This window comes from Enhydra lutris, unplaced genomic scaffold (assembly GCF_002288905.1).
Source record: "Enhydra lutris kenyoni isolate GAN:26980312 unplaced genomic scaffold, ASM228890v2 scaffoldscaffold10, whole genome shotgun sequence".
NCBI lineage: Eukaryota > Metazoa > Chordata > Mammalia > Carnivora > Mustelidae > Enhydra > Enhydra lutris.
The window spans coordinates 40,360,619-40,379,225 of record NW_019154094.1 but is presented as its reverse complement, the minus strand read 5'-3'; the positions used below and the strand labels follow the sequence as shown (position 1 = coordinate 40,379,225).

The following is an 18,607-nucleotide window of genomic DNA, read 5'->3' as shown; positions in this document are numbered from 1 at the left end:
TCACCATCCCCCCCAAAAAGCTGGGATACATATGTGAGGGATGAATGTGTTAATTAACTCAATTGTTGGAATCCTTTCACAATGTACAATCAAATCATCATGTTGTATACAATACAGTACAATTTTATTTGTTAATTATCTCAATAAAGATTAAAAACACACACTATCCTAAACACCAGAATTTATGAGCAATCTGGTGGTACACAGCTTTATCTGAAAAGGCAGATGTATCCTGAAATTCTAAAGGTAAAAAAATTCCTTTAACTTTGGTCAGACTATGAGCCACTGAAGTCACTTCAAATGCTCATGTCTGAAAAGGACCTTGGATCCTGAAAAGCTTTGTTTCTTTAAAAGCCCCTTTTCTAGTATAAATTTCTTTTTTTTTTTTAAATAAATCTTTATTTTATTTTATTTGACAGAGAGAGAGACAGCGAGAGAGGGAACACAAGCTGGGGGAGAGGGAGAAACAGGCATCCCAGCGAGCTGGGAGCCTGATGCCGGGCTTGATCCCAGGATCGCTGGGATCATGACCTGAGCTGAAAGCTGACGACGGCTCAGTGAGCCACCCAGGTGCCCCTCTAGTATAAATTTCTTAATGTGATATTTATAAATGCATTTGTATTGTAAATACCAGTACGTTTGTCAAGTCAGAAGCCTCAAACAAATTTGCGGCACACCAATTATTCCGCTGCTAAACAGTTAATTATTTTCTTTTTTTTCTTTTTCTTTTTTTTAAAAAAGATTTTATTTATTTATTTGTCAGAGACAGAGGGAGAGAGAGCAAGCAAGCACAGGCAGACAGAGAGGCAGGCAGTGGCAGAGGGAGAAGCAGGCTCCCTGCTGAGCAAGGAGCCCGATGTGGGACTCGATCCCGGGACCCTGGGATCATAACCTGAGCTGAAGGCAGCCGCTTAACCAACTGAGCCACCCAGGCATCCCAACAGTTAATTCTTTTCATATAACCAATAGAATCATGAAAATTAGGTGCTCCATTTATAGCATGAAAGCATTACTTATCCCAAGGCGAAGATAATCAGAATCGATCGAATATTCCTAACAATAATAACTTCCAAAATAAAAGCTAACATTTACTGGATGCTTATTTTATACAAACCACGGTTTCTTCAATTATTTTACATGCATTAGCTCATGAAATGCCCACAACTTTATGAGTAATGTACTACTCATATTTAGCCACAGAAACTCACCGAGTTAAGGATCTTGTCCAAGACTAAAAACAAGAAAACAGAAAACTAGAATCTGAATCTTGGTCTATCCAATTTTAGAATCTTCACATTTTTAATCACTATTGCTTCACATTTGACATATCCTGATTTAATATTTTTTAGCCTATAACTATATTATAATGTGACACACACTGCTGAAATATGTTAATGTTACTTCTTTTAGTTCAAAAGGATAAAACAGATTTCATATTCAACAGGTTTATGATTTTAAAAGATCTAATATTTCAGACTTATAAAATCAAGTAATTTGAATTTTAAATGACAATGTTAAAGAGCAGATGACATCCTTTCTAAGATACTGTCTATTTTCAGGTCTAAGAGGGAACCATTCAAGGAATGTTAATTGAACAGCTTTCTACAAGTACCAGTGCCCCAAGTGGTAGTCAGGTTTAAGTACTTGAAATCATCAGAGACAAATGGAAAATGATCTAGCAATTCAAGAGAGATCATTTTTACTAGAGAAAGGAAGTTTCTTATCTTGAATTATAAATTAAAGCAAGAAATTCTGGTTCCTAGAAGAACCAGTCATGGAAAAGTCCATGATCCTCTTTCATGGACTAAAAACAATTAGTAGTTACCGAAAAATCTAGAAGCTGGCAGTTTTAGTAAATTAAATGATTTTTGTGTTATAACAGAAATATTATGACAAAATAAATATTCATGATGAATCTGTCAAGCCTTATATATAGGGTCAGGAAAAGAATAGGGTGGAACAATAGCCAAACTATGGAAAGAACCTAGATGTCCATCAACAGATGAATGGATAAAGAGGTGGTACACACACACAATGGAATACTATGCAGCCATCAAAAGACATGAAATCTTGCTATTTGCAATGATGTGGATGGAACTAGAAGGTATTATGCTAAGCGAAATAAGTCAATCAGAGAAAGACAATTATCATATGATCTCTCTGATATGAGGAATTTGAGAGGCAGGGCATGGGGTTCGTGGGGGGTAAGGAGGGGGAAAAAAATGAAACATGGGACCTGGGAGGGAGACAAACCATAAAAGACTTTTAATCTCAGGAAACAAACTGAGGGTTGCTGGGGGGCAGGGAGTAGGTATAGGGTGGCTGGGTTAGGGACACTGGGGGAGGGTATGTGCTATGCTGAATTGTGTAAGACTAATGATTCAGACCTGTATCCCTGAAGCAAATAATACATTATATGTTAAAAAAAAAAGAACAGGGTGGAAGGACTATAAACTGAATTTCCCTAACTACATGCAGACTTGTACATTTCACTTAGTAATACTATTTTACATAATAATAAAACAAAAAGTAATCCCTGAAAAGTCTGAGATTAAGTTGAAACAAATTAACCTCACCGTGTATCAAGTTGGTGGCATGGTCACATGGAAAGGAATTATTCCAAGTGATTTTAAAACATAATTTGACAGCATATCCTTAGAGGGATACATTCTAAGAGTATAAACAAACTCACTTTCCAGTAATCATATTGTTCGAGCATTCTAAAACTGCTGTGTGCTCAATGTGGGACAAAGCAAAGAGTAATGGCACTGGTGTTAGCGACACTGGGATTAGGGGAGTGGGGAAAACTAGACTTAAAAAAAATAATGTAGTACTGAATTTCAAATAAAAGTTACCAAATACCAACAACTGGTATTTTTTAAAAGAAACAAAAGAAGAAAAAACATTTTTTTAGTCCTTTTCATTGAAAAGATCTAGAAACAAGGACCAACGCAAGAGCAATGAACATTCCCAGTACCCATACTGTGGTCTCTAGGTACCATTTCCCCCAAAAGAAACCAGTGAGTTGCAGAAATGAGTAATTCCAGGTTTGGGGCAGGAAATGTACAGAATGATCCTGGAACATCCTGTCATACTAGAAGGCAAGGAACCAATCAAAAAAAATAATAAGCCAGAAAACAACTGAGAATGAGAAGACAAAAGCCAAATGCGGGACAATTTGAATGTCAAAAATAATAACTGCAAGGGACTGAAACATACCAAACATATTTCAGACCACAGTACACAATAATAACACCTCACTAATCACCCATGGAGGCTGCTAGGTTACCAATCCATTATTTTGAACTGTTAAGAGGGGGAAAAAAAAACCCCACTGATCTTTCCTTTTGTATTCAAAATGTACCTTAGGATAACCAAATTATATGAGAGGGAGTACTACAGAAAATAAATGAGGTAGTGATAAAATATCACCATTTTGCAACCATAAAGGAAATAATGGATCTAGGCCCATTGTTCCTAAGGTGTGGTTTGAGAACTGCTGAAGTTTCCAAGATTCTTTCAGAGGGTATGTGAAATCTTTCTCTTTTCAACTACGTATCAGTGTGAGGCCAGTTTTTCTTCAGTCTTAACCAAAACAACTTATCACAACAAATTAAATGCAGAAGCAGCTGTGAGAAAGCAGCTGTTTTCTATTAAGTCAGACATTGAAGAGATTTGCAAAAATGTAAAACAATGCCCCTTTCTAAAAATTTTGGAAATAGTTATTCTTCATAAAAGAAATGTCATTTATGTTAGCAGGATTTATTACAATTATTTTAAAATTAGTTGATAAATTAAAATTTTTTGTTTCAATTTCTAATCTGGTAAATCTCGATATAATCTTTGGAATCTCTTTGGGGCTTTCAATTTTTTTTTTTTTTTTAAAGATTTTATTTATTTATTTGACAGAGAGAAATCACAAGCAGGCAGAGAGAGAGGAGGAAGCAGGCTCCCCGCCGAGCAGAAAGCCCGATGCAGGGCTCGAACCCAGGACCTGGGATCATGACCTGAGCCGAAGGCAGTGGCTTAACCCACTGAGCCACCCAGGCGCCCCCGGGGGCTTTCAATTTTTAAGAGCATAAAGTTTAAGAATGGTTGATCCAGGTGACCAGGCTTAACATCACACAGATAAGCTATTATGTAACTTAAAAAAAAAAAAGATTTATTTATTTGATCGAGAGAGAAAAAGCAAAGAGACAGTAAGAGAGAGAGAGAGAGCACGCACTAGAGCAGACAGAGAATCCTAGAGCAGACTCCCCACTGAGCAGTGAGCCCAACGTGGGCCTGATCCCAGCACTCTGTGATCACGACCTGAGCCAAAGGCAAAAGGCAGATGCTTAACCAACCGAGCCACCCAGGCACCCCCAAACGGGGTTTAAATAAAATCCAAAGGGAATCCATTTTTCTTTTCCCTGTATTTCACTGTATTTGTAATTATCAAATCTAAATACACCCCCTCCCTCACCAACAACTAAAAGGAAAAAAGTGTTCCAAGAACTGCTCATGTGGAAATAGGGGTTCAGAAAGGCCAACAGATAAATCCTAGCAGAGAGGAGAATCAAAGAGCTAAATAAAAGAAACTGGGTTGCTATGTAGTCAAGAAAAGTTCCATGATCCTGTATAATTAGGGTGAGCATATAATTTATGGTCCCAAGTGGGCCATTTCTGAGAGTAAAAGAGGGGCTATTACTAAGTATGTGGTAGGCATAAACCAGGACTGTCCCAGGGAAATTGAGACATACAGTCACTCTACCTATAAAAGTTTATTATTATTATTTTTTACTGTTTTCACAAAAGATATTCACCTCAGTCCTCTGAGTAATGATTTTCCAAAGAAACACATTCTGAATATTATAAAGGACAGAAAAACCAAAGTATTCTATAAAATTTTTTCTCCTCTTTCTTGCCTGGCACACAGTTACTTCATAAAGAGGGATGTCTATGTCTCTTCTTGTTGCTCAAGTTTATTCTACAAACTTCAAGCCATTCCTTTTCATAATAACGATTCATGATAAACTATGAAGGCAAAGTTGCACCTATTCAAGAGCTTTGCTTCTTTTAAAATACAAGTCTTCCCATGGGCCTCCACACATGGCCTGCTAAGACTCCTACTTAGTTGATGAACAGATACCTTATTCCCAGTAACACTTCAAATCTTAGTGACCTAGCAGTTAAGTTAGGAAGAGTGAGGTAAAAACATCTGGGTCAGGTCAACCAGCCAAGGCTCCAAAGTAAGAGCCTTGGGGTTGGCATTATTACCTACTTGTTTTGTTCTAAGCAGTTTGGCTACAGTAAATTCAAATATCCATAAATGATGCTAGCCTAATTTGGAGGGATTTTTTTAAAAGATTTTATTTATTTATTTGACAGAGAGAGAGAGAGATCACAAGTAGGCAGAGAGAGAAGGGGAAGCAGGCTCCCCGCTGAGCAGAGAGCCTGATGTGGGGCTCAATCCCAGGACCCTGAGATCATGACCCCAGCCAAAGGCAGAGGTTTTAACCCACTGAGCCACCCAGGCGTCCCTTGGGGGGATTTTAAAAAATATTTTATTTATTAATTTGAGAGGTAGAGAGAGACAATGAAAGAGAGAGACCATGAGAGGAGAGAGGTCACCAGGAAGAGCAGACTTCCTGCTGAGCAGAGAGCCCGGTGTGGGACGATCCCAGGACTCTAGGATCATGACCTGAACCAAAAGCAGTCGCTTAACCAACTGAGCAACCCAGGCGACCCTGGGGGGATTTTTAGTAAACATCTGGTTTTAGTATTGCTTGTATAATGAGACACCAATAAAGTAACTACCCATTAATCTGTGAGTATTTTATGCCACTTCATAGGTTTTCAAATATTGGGTCAACCTTTTCCAATTAAAAAGTAGCCTAAATGTGAATATATGTAATAATACGGATCAATTTCAGCCTCATCCTAAAATGTGCACTGATACCATGTCAACCTACCCTTATTTTGTTCTACTACTAGGCTATGACACTGAAGTTCTAACTGCCATAAATAAAACTAAATATGTCTAGCAAGAACAGAAATAATTAAAAAGGCTTCAAAAATTTGGACTTGCTTCTACATTTTCCTCAGACCTTCCTGTTATTTATTTATTGGTCATTCTACTTAATATTTTTCAGGCTATGCACACAGAGACATTTAATTTGTGTGGCCACAGTCATATGCACCACAGAAATTGAGAAAATAAAAATGTATGCATTCATACAACAATCTAATGCAATTACATTTGGCATGCAATCAATCATACTGCCCTAAAAGTCCCTTTTTCTTTGTTCTATTTTAGGAGGTTAAAATCTTTTGTCTTTAGAACTAAAGTTTAAAAAAGTGCCCTTTAGAGTCTAACACAAACTTCATCATAATAAACATTTTTTTTTAAAGTAACGATATCCTACCTGTGTCTCTTCCCCTTCTGTCTGGTTTCTCTTATAAAACAAGTCAACTCTCAACAGCCTGCATTAATAAAGGAAAATGTAACATAAATGCATACGCAGTCTAACTGCCAACAGGTCCTTCTGCTTAAATAAAACCCTCCTTGGATACTGCGAATGCCCTAACAGTTGCTTATTAACTAGAGATCATCCTCCTTCACAGAGATGTGAGAGTACAAATCGTATGTGTTGTGGCATGCACTGAGGTTGGCAGAAAGAAACAGAATTTTCCAACACAGGCCAAAGATTTTAACAGGGCCGGAATAAAAAACCATGGAGACCAGAGGGGGGGAGGGGGAAAAAGGACCACAACAACCTCATACAAAATGACAAGCAATGGGTGCAAATATCAAACAATGAGATCCATATGGACATATGTTAAAATTAACATGTTAACATTACAAAATATGCTAACATGATACTAGAACATCCTAACCGGATCATAATTTCTAAGAGTTATGAAATAATCCCTTACTATACTCAGCAGTACACACAATTTATTAGATTACTGGGTTTTATTTGACTCTTCATATTTCAGGAGTGGGGAAATCTCAGCATCAGAAGACAATAAAAATGATAAAAATAAAATTTGTTTGGGGTGGTGATATAGGAAAGAGAAGGCTTGAAGAAAAATAAATTATGCAGCTTGAAGAAAGAACTGAGGGATGAAAAATTTGTATGCAAACAATTTCACCTCCACTAAGGTAAAGGTATAAACATATATAAAGTTTTAACTTTTAACCTTATTTTAGTCATAGGTCTATGTTACACAAATAAGTAATTCCCAATAAAACTGCAAACATTATCCATATAAGAGATTTCTCCCTTCAAGTTAATACTTGAAGTGGCATCTGGTGGTAATAATGACTGTGTGAACAGCCAATGAAATTAAATATGCTTAAAAACATTTTTTTTCCCTGTAAGGCTAAGAATCTGAAATGGTTTATTAAGAAACAAAGTAGAAGATATTGAAGTTATAAAATCCCTTTCACTACTGACTTTTAAGAACAAATTAACTTTGTACATAAATACATATAAACAAAGCCACAACCTAACCATAATAAAAAATCCTATGAGTCCATCTGATTTTCCCCCTTTGTCCTCGTTTCTTTTTTGCTGGGGAGAGCAGTTGTGAGATAATAATAGCAGGAAATAAGGTGGAGCAGCTGCACGGGCAAGATGAGGTACAGTGCTGTGTTTCACCTCCATTCTCGTCTACTGCTGGAGGTCTCACTGAAAATCAGGTTAGCTGTTCGGGGAACCAAAGCAGTTATCAAAACCTCTGGGATCAAAATTTGCCCCCCTCACCACTCCCCAAACTTTTTAGAGCCTCTGGCAAGATTCAGGTAATAGCAGCTCAAGAACCCAAGATGAAGAGATTTCTAGTTATTTGGGAAGAGGGGTTTGTGTGTACATGCATATGTGTGTGAAAAGATGTTTACTCTAATGCTAGCAATGTGGTTCACGTAGAGAAAACGATCTGGAATGGAGGCCAGGTTTTGAGCTAGATGGCTTCTATTTTCATCCCACAAATCTATGGAAATAATCCACGTGAGTGAATTATAAAGAGAAGAAATGACTACCCTAAATTTTTATTGTAATATAAAATATAGTTCACTAAACTTCATGTTGTTGCTATTTCACTAATAAAAAAACCTTCTAACTAATGGCAATTGAAATTAGTCACTCAGATTTTCCTTTTCAGGTCAAAACATTGTATCATTACTGCAAAAGCCATTACACATTAAAATATGATGTTGGGAGCCTGGGTGGCTCAGTTGGTTAAGCGTCTGCCTTCAGCTCAGGTCATGATTCCAGCCAGGGTCCTGGGATCAAGTCCCACATTAGGCTCCCTGCTCAGCAAAGAGCCTGTTTCTCTCTCTCCCTCTGCTGCTCACCCTGCCTGTGCTCTCTCTCTGTGTCAAATAAATAAATAAAATCTTAAAAAAAAAAAGTGCATTAAAGACCATTTTTTCCTAGTTATTCTGTTAAGCTAAAACATCCCTTCTTTGCTAACAGTCACAAGGTCCAAAACCATGAGCAAAAGTTACCAGTTCACTTTACCTTTCCCTGCACAGTTTGGATAGAAAGCAAAGCTTTAAGGCTAGTTTAATAACACTGCAACACAGGTGGTACCTCAATGCAAGAAACAGATGTACTCTTGGAAAACAGTTCAAAGTAATTATTTCCAAAATCCAAATTCTCTTGAAAATATATTAAGCATTTAAAAAAACCTTAGCATATAGTCCTTTATAAAAAAGGAATCTTTTTTAGTCCAAATAACTGCTATCTACTTTATATGTGAATGCAATTCTTTTATCCATATTGTTTTTGAAGGAACTGGCAAACATGTACTGTTTGACATTTATTTTAAAAGTAACTAAAAATAGGGGCATCTGGCTGGATCAGTGGAGCATGCACTCCTGATCCCAGGTTTGTGGATTCGAGCCCCAGGGTTGGTGTAGCGATTACTTAAAATCTTAAAAAATACATACATAAATAAAACTAACTAAAAATACTGTTTGGAATACAAGTTTAACATTTTAATAAAAACTTCAAAAAGAGGGGCGCCTAGGTGGCACAGTCATTAAGTTCCTGCCTTCGGCTCAAGTCATGATCCCAAGTCCTGGGATCCAGCCCAGCATCGGGCTCCCTGAGCGGCAGGCAGGATGCCTGCTTCTCTCTCTTCCACTCCCCCTGCTTGCATTCCCTCTCTCGCTGTGTCTCTGTCAAATAAATAAATAAAATCTTAAAAACTAAACAAAACTTCAAAAAGGGCCCAAACTTTGAAATATCTCATTGTGATTTTGCTTAAAGGGCCAGGTAACTGACAAATCTCTTCCAAGTCCATGATTCATATTATTCTAACAAGCTAGATGCAACCACCCCACTTTCCGCTGGGAGCTGAGTAAATGTACTAAACTAAGTTGTGCCTAACCTAAAAAGGGGAGAGGGCACCTTGGGAGAAATTTCCAAGGAATATTAGGTTCTCCAAGAAGTAGGGATGAGACAAATAAGGAGCCTTTCTTCAGTAAGCATTTTCTATGATGGCAATCCAACACTCATATCCTGTAGGGTGCTCTCCATATTACTGGTCTAAAACTGGAGCTAACAGGGGCACCTGGCTGGCTTATAGGTAGAGCATGTGACTCCTGATCACGAGGTTATGAGTTCAAGCCCTACACTGGGTGTAGAGATTACTTAAACAAATAAAATCTTAAAAAATAAAATAAAATTGGAGCTAACAATACGCAACTACTTCACAAAGTGAAACAAATCATTCTACCTATTCTGGTCTAATCCCAATCTAAATAAAGACTATATATATATATTGAAACGTGAAAGTTTTATGCAGATAAAATATTCATTTCCATTTCTTAACGAGAATTCAGCTGTCAGATGCTCTAGAACTGGTTTCCTCAGGAGGTGGCTTGTATTTAGGAGGGTGGAGTGCATGGGATTTGTTTTCTTTTAACCTATAAAAAGCTTTAGTTTTTTATGGGTCCCTACCCGATATTCAGGGACATACTAAATTTGAGGTTAAGACTATATAGTTGGCACAAATTCAATGCTGGAGTGAGAACTATAAATGATTTCTTTAATTGTATGCCAAACTGAATAATCTCCCAGGGAAAAGAACCTCCTCCTCCTGCCTTTCCTACCTCTTGCCCTTCCCCCACCAACACTGCCTCCCCGCTGTGTAAAGAGCCCTTTGTCCTGCCCCGCACTTATCTAGCTGTTTGGCCATATTGACAGGCCAACTAAAAGCATAATAAGGGAGTCAGTCTGACATAAGCAGCTGGCAATTTGAAACAAAAATCTTCCTTTTCTACTCAGACCAAATCCTGCTGCAGAAGTCTCAGGCTCCTCCCATGCTTCCATCTATTTTTCAAGCAGAGCAGCAAGGAATTCGGCATTTTCCCTTGATTAGGTAGCACATCAAAAACTTGAATCCCCAGGCAGAAACAAATTCTTACAAATTCCTATATTCACTACTTATTTTATGATTTATAACATAGGCCAAAGCATATCCCCAGCTCTGGGTGTATATACATAACCAACATAGATTAGGAAATGATTCTTACTACTTCAATTTGCCATCTAAACTCTGAAAATTCTCAGACTACAAGAAGACAGCAAAACACAGAAGAGAAAGCGGTCAGACCAAACCAACACTCATATACATAAAGCAAAACAAGCTAATATTCTTAGTGTTTTAACAATACGAAGATACTATTCCAATACGCATAAAATTCCTTTTCCTTGCCTTTATATCAAAGATACTTAACATGACCCTTACATCTCTCCTTGAGGTATTCAGCAAACAAAATCAATATGATGGAAAAACTGAGTAAGACAGGATGGGATTACAAATCCCTTGCTCAGTGAAAGCTCCTATAAAGTAGGCTGGGTTTAGCGTCATTGTTTCTTTATTATCTCTCATGGTTTCCTTCAAAAAGTGTTAAGAGCTTTTCTAAAGTGATGCTTTCTAACAGTTCCTCCACCCCATTACTGGATATCAATTTAGAAATGAATACACAATAGGACAATTTTCACAAGATTCTAAATGATTTAACAAAATACATATTGATAAAAGAAATGGTATTCTATCTTTCATGAATTTCTCTGAATCTTTCCCACAAGAGTGATCAATTGCTACAGCAAGTTAGAGGTTAAAAGTACCATTTCATCACATATTTTGGATTTTTGGCAGTAAGGAATGGTACCAATCCTTGTCTATCACAGACGCATTATATTTATTTTCTAAGGACTGCCTCAGAAAGGATTTTTTCCCAAGCAGGTTCCACACCCAGCACAGACCCCAATACAGGGCTTGAATTCATTGACCTGAGCAGATCCAGACCTGAGGTGATATCAAACAGGAAGCTTAACTAACTGAGCCACCCAAGCACCCCTGAGACGGTGTTTTTAATCAAATTTCAAATAACTACCAGTTGTATTACTAAATATACATTATCTTACATATTTTACAGAGTTCAAAGTTAAGTTCTGTCTTAAAGAAATATCCCTATCAGTAAGTTTTAGTTTTCAATACCTGGAAGTTTTTTTATAAATAAAATTCACCGCTTCTAAGCCTTTTAGTTTCAGATTGAGCTGACAAATCACCAGAGCTGAACGAAAAATTAGAAGAAAATTTTATTCTAGATCATAATCCAATTTTCAATAATAAGATGTATCCAATGATTGTTAACTGTGGCCTTATCTTTCATTAAGTTATTTCAACAGGAAGAGGATAAGAGTGGTTGTCTGCACATCTCCATTTTGCAATGTATTACTTTCCTATCCAAAAGCAAAAAATGAGATGTCAACCCTCCACTAGAAAGGCCAGAATAAGTTCAGAAAGTATGTAAGTTACTAGACACAAAATAGTATCAGAATATACAAAAATTTTCAAGCATACTGTTAAATAAATCCTATGAAAAGGGTCTCTATGATCTTTCAGAAAATGATTACATCAAGATCACAAAGGGTTCCAAACAACAGAAAATACAAGTGAAAAAGCAATTATTTTATAAGGTAACTTTCATGTTATGTAGTAACTTAAAACTAAAAGACATTTACATTTATATCTAAGCTATGCTAAACAGCCATTATAAGTGAAACCATCTTTATTTGATATGACATCTTTTATATGTAATACTACTAAGAGAACCACCTAAAATATTATTCATTAAAGGTTCTATTTCATTAGTCTGGTTTGTATCACTGAGAGACAATGCAAGCCACATTTGTGAATGACAAAACTCATTTTTATTCTTTTTGGTTCCCTGCCACAAATGCCAGAGTCAGATTACACATTATAGATGACTGTGGGATTTAAGTACATTTACATGAAACTGAAAATATCAAAATTCTGGGCGGGGGGGAATAGGATGCAAGAGTCTTGGAGGGGTGGGGGGACGAAAACACATTGACATCTGTTAGATACTACATAAGTGGTGGTATATTTGGGTGGTGGTTTTCCTTCAAGTACTTCCATACTCAAACTGTTCTGCCTAATCAAAGATCTGCCTAATGTGCAAGAGCTGTGGGGGAAGGGGAGATCAAATAAGAGGTTCAGATGCTATCTTTTCAAGTATCCTGTACTCCAGACTTACTCGATTTCTGAGTATTCCTTCTGGCCCGTCCTTTATTCAAATGGATCATGGACAAACATACATCCTTGTGATCTTACAAGACTACATCTGACACATATATAGTGAAATCAATTTTATAGGTCAAATGCCAAAGGAATAATCTAGTTAAGAGAAGTCTATACTAATACAGAAATTAAGAGTATACTTCTGAGATTAATATTTAGAAATCATTCCCAAAAAAGCCGTTCTTTTTAGAGTTTACAATTCCAAATGCAGTAATATGGTTAGCAAAACATCTATTCCATAAGGTAGATGTGGCCTAACAACTTGAGAGAAGGAAGGAGGCACACAGACAACAAAATACCAAAATTAATTCAATAATTAAAGTGATGGAGGAAACATGTCAGCTGCAGAAAAAAGAACTGGTTTTTCCCATTCTGGTGCTCTGGAAGATCCTTAAATTCTTATTACTTTGGTTTTAAATGGATTGAAAAATTAAAACTCTAATGGAACTTTCAGACCTATCCAAGCATAAATCCTCAGGCAAAAACTGAAAATCTGCCAAAAAAACAAAAACAAAAACAAAAACCAAACAAGAGTCTTTAACTATGATGCATTTTCCAGATGCTAATATCCATAAATGGGTAGAAGGTTACGAATTGCTAACTCTGATCTCCCCACCAATAAAATGCAAAACCAGCTCAGCAGTCAAAATTCCCAAGGAAAGCAAGGTTTCTTCTTAGTCCTGAAGCAGCCATCGCCTAAGTGCAGCTCCCTGCAGCCAACAGCATTAATGGACGCTGCACTGCTGTCCTTCCCTGGAGACAGCAGCCAGCACTACTCAAGCTTCTCACGTAGCAACCAGAGCTCCAGAGCCAGCAGCTGCTGCTGCCTTGTATACTCACCCCTGTGATCCAACCCAAAGGAACAACCTTCTCCTTACCCCACCCCCACTCCTTACACACTCTTTTTTCTTTTTTCTGGACCAGTGCTCTATGCCAGAAAGGCTGGAATTATGCTTTAAGAACCAAACAATCCTAAGGTCAACCTTTTAGTTTTAAACCAAGACCTTTTACCAAAAAAATCAAAATTCACCAAATAAATTCCAAATATCCATTTTAAAATTAAGCCAGCAACGAAGAAGTGAAGATTAAAGTTTTCATCTTTAAAAGGCCAATTTCCCAAACACTCTCTTTATAGTCAAATTTAAATTTGCAGCTAGAGACAGAGCCCTGTGTCTTATCAAAGGACATAACTCATTTTTATAAACATGACAGTATGAGTAAACCTTGAAGATTCTAATCCCATACGGGCCAGAATTTGGGGCTACATTAGAAAACTAATGATCCTCCTGAGAAAACTGGAAGAAATCCAGTAAAAAAAATTTCCTGTGTCCTCCAAGAGGCCCAGAAACCTCTGATTATGTGAATATTCTTGTTTTAGTCCTTGCTCATATGCACATTTCACACATCTAAAATTACCACTTACAACTTTTCTCTCAGAGTGACCTAAAATCATTAATGACATAAAATTAACCATCAAGAAATTTTCTCACAATTCACAAACATTCTCCTGAAAATCTCTAAACGCTCAACTCAGCTGGATCCTCCCCAATCAAAAGTATAGCTATGCAACATCTGCTCAACAACAAAAAATGTAAATATGACCTTGATCACAAATATGTCATTTAGAAGCAAGTTGTTCAGTCAAGTTATAAAGGAAATTCGCAGAGAACCTGAGGACTCTTCAGTACTATGACCACGGAGAAAATTGGAGAAATGTACTCAAGTTTAGACAAAGCCCAATGGAACCCTGAGCTCTGAGTAAGAAATGAGTTACTGGTGAACACATTGCACAAGTAACATGAGAAAGCAGAAAATGCAGGTCATACACGCACCCCTGACCCAGACCAGCAGAGCTGGCTGCAGCATCAGTATCCTAGGGAAAGACCAGTTATTGCTTCTAAGTCAGACAAGCAAAGGCGCTCTATAGAATAAATTAGCATAGAAGGGGCTTTCCCAACAGTTCAACTTTCCCTCTCGTGCGATTCACCTACTTAAAAAACCAGGGCTTTTTCTTACCACCATTCACCTTACATCCCTGGCTTCCACGCAAAGGGAAAGGGAATTCATAAAGCGTAAATTTTTCTGCTTTTAAAGACGTTCTCAAATGATCGCTCTCCACGCCCAAGGCAGGAAAAACGACACAAACTGGCTCAACTCCAGGCTCGAACCCTACAAATTCAATGAGGCTATCTCAGATACTGGGGCATACGCCACTGTAAGCCCAAGAATGTGAAGTGGGGGTGGCGAAGGTAACGTCTTTAATGTGGGAAAAGGGGCAATCATCTGAGATGGGGACCCAAGAACGATACTGAAGGCGTCCAGGAACATTATGGAGGGGGGGATAGAGGCCTCCCCTAGATCAGAGTTGTCACAAGGCCGCGCGAAAGGGGGTTGGGGTGGGGGTTAGGGGAGAGGGGGGAAAAAGTATGCCTGTGCGTTTTTAGAGAAGGGCAGGGAGAGGCCTATCAAGTAAAAGGTAAACGTGGTGTAGGCAGTTCCCAGGAAAAGGGGTGAAGAGGCGTGGGGGAGGGGAAGCGTCCTGACCCAGGAAAGGCATGAAAAGGGGAGTGGGGTCGACTAGATTACGAAGGGGGCCTCTCTCCCTGGGAAATAGGGGTGCAATGGTGTGTGGGGGGCAGCGAGGGGGATGAGAAGGGGCAGCATCCTCCTGTAAAAAGCCTGGAGAGGGCCAGGCCCACGTCCCGAAGAGCGAGCGCGGGGAGACGGAGGAGGTGACCCTTCCTTCCCCAGGGCCCAGTCGTGAGAATAGGTCTCTCTTTTCTGTCGGACCCTTACCTTGTCCCAGGCGCTGCCGGGGCCTGGGCCCGGGCTGCGGCGCACAGCACTCCCGGGAGGCAGCAGGACTCGAGTTAGGCCCAACGCGGCGCCACGGCGTTTCCTGGCCGGGAATGGCCCGTGCCCGTGAAGTGGGGGGGGGGGGGCAGAAAGGCGGAGCGAGCCAAAGGCGGGGAGGGGGAAGGGCCAGGGAAGGAAGGGGGGGGCCGGCACTACAGTGTTGGCGGACTGGCGGGACTGGGGCTGCGTGAGTCTCTCAGCGCAGGCGGGCGGCGGCCGCCCCTCCCCCGGCGGCGGCGGCGGCGGCGGCGGCAGCTCACTCAGCCCGCTGCCCGAGCGGAAACGCCACTGACCGCACGGGGATTCCCAGCGCCGGCGCCAGGGGCACCCGGGACACGCCCCCTCCCGCCGCGCCATTGGCCTCTCCGCCCACCGCCCCGCACCCATTGGCCAGTTCGCCGCCAATCAGCGGAAGCCGCCGGGGCCGCCTAGAGAAGAGGCTGTGCTCAGGGGCTCCGGCTCCTCAGAGAGCCTCGGCTAGGTAGGGGAGCGGGACTCTGGTGGGAGGGGGGGGGCCCGGTGGAAAGGAGGGAGATGGGTGGCTGAGGCGGTCAGACGGAGAGATAGGGGTCGCTTTCCCCCGCGGGCAGTAGGGAGTATAACGTTTGTTAGGCTGGAAGGGAAGGAGGTGGTCAGAGGCAGGCAGGAGTATGGCCCGCCCTGCGGCAACCAGAGGGGGAGGGAGGAGAGCGGAAAAGGCTCGAATCCAGACGGAGCCATTGCTCATGCAGAGGGAGGAGCGCTTCCGGCTCACCTCTTGTCACTGATTGGCCGCTTCTCCTCCCGCCGTGTGTGAAAACACAAATGGCGTGTTTTGGTTGGAGTAAAGCGCCTGTCAGTTACAGCCTCGGGAGTGCGCAGTCGCATGGGCACGCTCGCATTGCTCCCTGGGTGGGATGGGTAGGTAGATGGGGTGGGGAGAGAGTTGGAGGAGCGGGCGCGGTCGACCTCCCGCGGGGAGTGGAGGGTCAGTGAAAGTGCCTCCGAGCGGGCGTCCTGCCACCCGCCCCTTCCTTGGAGGGAGTCGGTTTACCCGCCGCCGGCTCAGCTTCGGCATCTGATTGGTTGCTGAAGCCCGGGGAAAGGCCCCATGCCATTGGCTCGGGTCCCAAATGAGCGAAACCACTGAGCGGGTCAGCAGGGGTGGCGGGGAGGCGGTCGTTGGTACGGTCCTTCCCGAGGCCGAGCGCCGCAGTGTCTGGCCCCGCGCCTCTGCGCAACGTGGCAGGAAGCGCGCGCTGAAGGCGGAGGCGGGCTGCTGGGCCGAGGCTTCTGGGTGGTGGCGACCGCGGCTCCGCCCCGGGCGTCCGCCGCTTGAAGGACGAGACGATCCGGATCTGCTCTCGGAGTCGCGGGGGTGGGGGAAAGAGCGGGGGTCGGTCTTGTTGGTTTGTGGGAGGGAGGTGCATGTTCTCCAAAAACGGCGCGAGCTGCAATCCTGAGGGATCTGCAGTGGAGGAGGCGGAGAGAAGGCCGCACCCTTCTCGGTAGGGGGAGGGGAGTGCCGCAATACCTTTATGGGAGTTCTCTGCTGCCTCCTGTCTCCTAAGGACCGCCCTGGGCCTAGAAGAATCCCTCCCTCCCCCGCGATCTCGTCATCGCCTCCAAGTCGAGTCGCTCCTTCTCGATTGTGGGCGGGACTTTTTTGCCCAGGCTTAACCTGGTGGCTGGGCGTTGTCCTGCAGGGGATTGAGCAGGTGTAAGATTTCTCTCTTCCCACAGACTTGAGTTTGTGTCACAAAGTAATTATAATAGGGGTAGAGGAAGGAAATAGGAGTCCAAGCATTCACCTTGCGCTAATTTTAAGCAGCTAGACTGCGTGTTATTACTACTTAAGATCCTTCTTGTAGTATTTTTTCTGTAGGTAAAGGGGAGATGAAAGGCAGAGTCATTGGAGGTTTTTTTACTCACCCCATTTGAGAATTTTGCTGACACCAACAAAGTATAGCATTTGAAATTAAATTTTAATCTTAAAATTCTAGGCCCTTTCCTAGCATCCCTTTGGTTAGAGATCTTAGCAACTCGCACTCCTACTTTCAGCGCATTTTGCATTTGTTGTACTTGCTCTTTCAATCCCCAGACATAGTAGTGGCTTTCTCCTCTCCTGTTTTTGGCAGCCCAGTGAGTCATGAAACCAGACAGATCAGTTCTTCTGCCAATTAAGGCTACCCAGTTTGAGGAGAGGCCTCACTCTTACCCAGTAATGTATTTATTCCTCCTTGAATGTTTACCTCGTTTTACACTTTATCCTTTTCCTCAGCTAAGATTCTACCCGTTGATTTCTTCACAGTCCAGATGACCTTGATTACTGCCTTACTAAGAATTGGATATGAGGTTCAGCAACACCTGCGTTTTCCCTCCTTTAAATACCTCTCAATCCATGTTTTTATTTCTGTTCTCATCAGTTAGTAACTGGGCTCAATTGGTGTAATGCTGATAGCTTCCAAACTGGTGTCTCTGCCTGTGGTATCATCTTTTTTTGTTTGTTTAAAGATTTTATTTATTTATTTGACCCGGGTGGGGTGGGGTGGGGTGGGGACAGGCTTCCTGCGGAGCAGAGAGCCCTATGTGGGACTCGATCCCAGGACCCTGAGATCATGACCTGAGCTAAAGGCAGAGGTTAACCCACTGAGCCACCCAGGCGCCCCGGTATTGTCTTTTGATCCATCAAACATGTTGCTGGGACAGTTGTCCCAACATGCAGATAGGGGTGAAAATGACTGATGCAACTCCTTTACTAGCTCCTAACTACTTATAGGATGAATTCCATCAATGTGAGGGTGATATACAAGGCCCCTCAATGGGCTGACCTTGTCTTAACAGCTTTTTCATTTGCTACAATTTTTTACGTACACTTCAAACATTACCTCTCCAGTCATACTGAATTGTTTACCCAAATCATAGTGTCATTGCTCTATCTCTTTGTAGGCTGGTTCCGTCTGAAGTGGCACCCTTGGTGCTTCTTACTCCAAGACTGTTAAAACTCAAATACCATCTTCCCTATGATCTTGCCTTCTGTCTATCTTCCCAGATGCCCAACACCCCTAAAGAAAAGTTACCAGTGCTCTTCATCTGATAGTAGGTTGAATCAGCATTTCTCAGGTTGTCATTGCTTGTTTAAATTCTCCTATTCTGAGCTGCTTGA

At 41.3% G+C, this 18,607-nt stretch overlaps 2 protein-coding genes across 8 annotated transcripts in view; both read right to left on the bottom strand.

Annotated features, from left to right (window-relative positions):
* The window catches only part of LOC111144365 (SET domain containing 5), an 83,328-nt gene extending 67,770 nt beyond the window's left edge, over positions 1 to 15,558 (bottom strand). For 4 of the 7 annotated variants that reach the window (XM_022498631.1, XM_022498633.1, XM_022498634.1 and 1 more), the window contains exon 1: positions 15,403 to 15,557. The gene's annotated coding sequence lies outside the window, so the exon portion shown is untranslated. Of the gene's footprint in view, positions 1 to 15,402 lie in introns of all 7 variants that reach the window. The other 3 variants (XM_022498632.1, XM_022498635.1, XM_022498637.1) reach the window with 1 other exon arrangement.
* A 417-nt stretch (positions 15,559 to 15,975) lies between these two features.
* On the bottom strand, positions 15,976 to 17,975 carry LOC111144183 (formin-like protein 4). Its single transcript, XM_022498376.1, has one exon. It carries the CDS (start codon positions 16,869 to 16,871, stop codon positions 16,431 to 16,433), a length of 441 nt encoding a protein of 146 aa, XP_022354084.1. The 5' UTR covers positions 16,872 to 17,975; the 3' UTR covers positions 15,976 to 16,430.
* Positions 17,976 to 18,607: the final 632 nt, after the last annotated feature.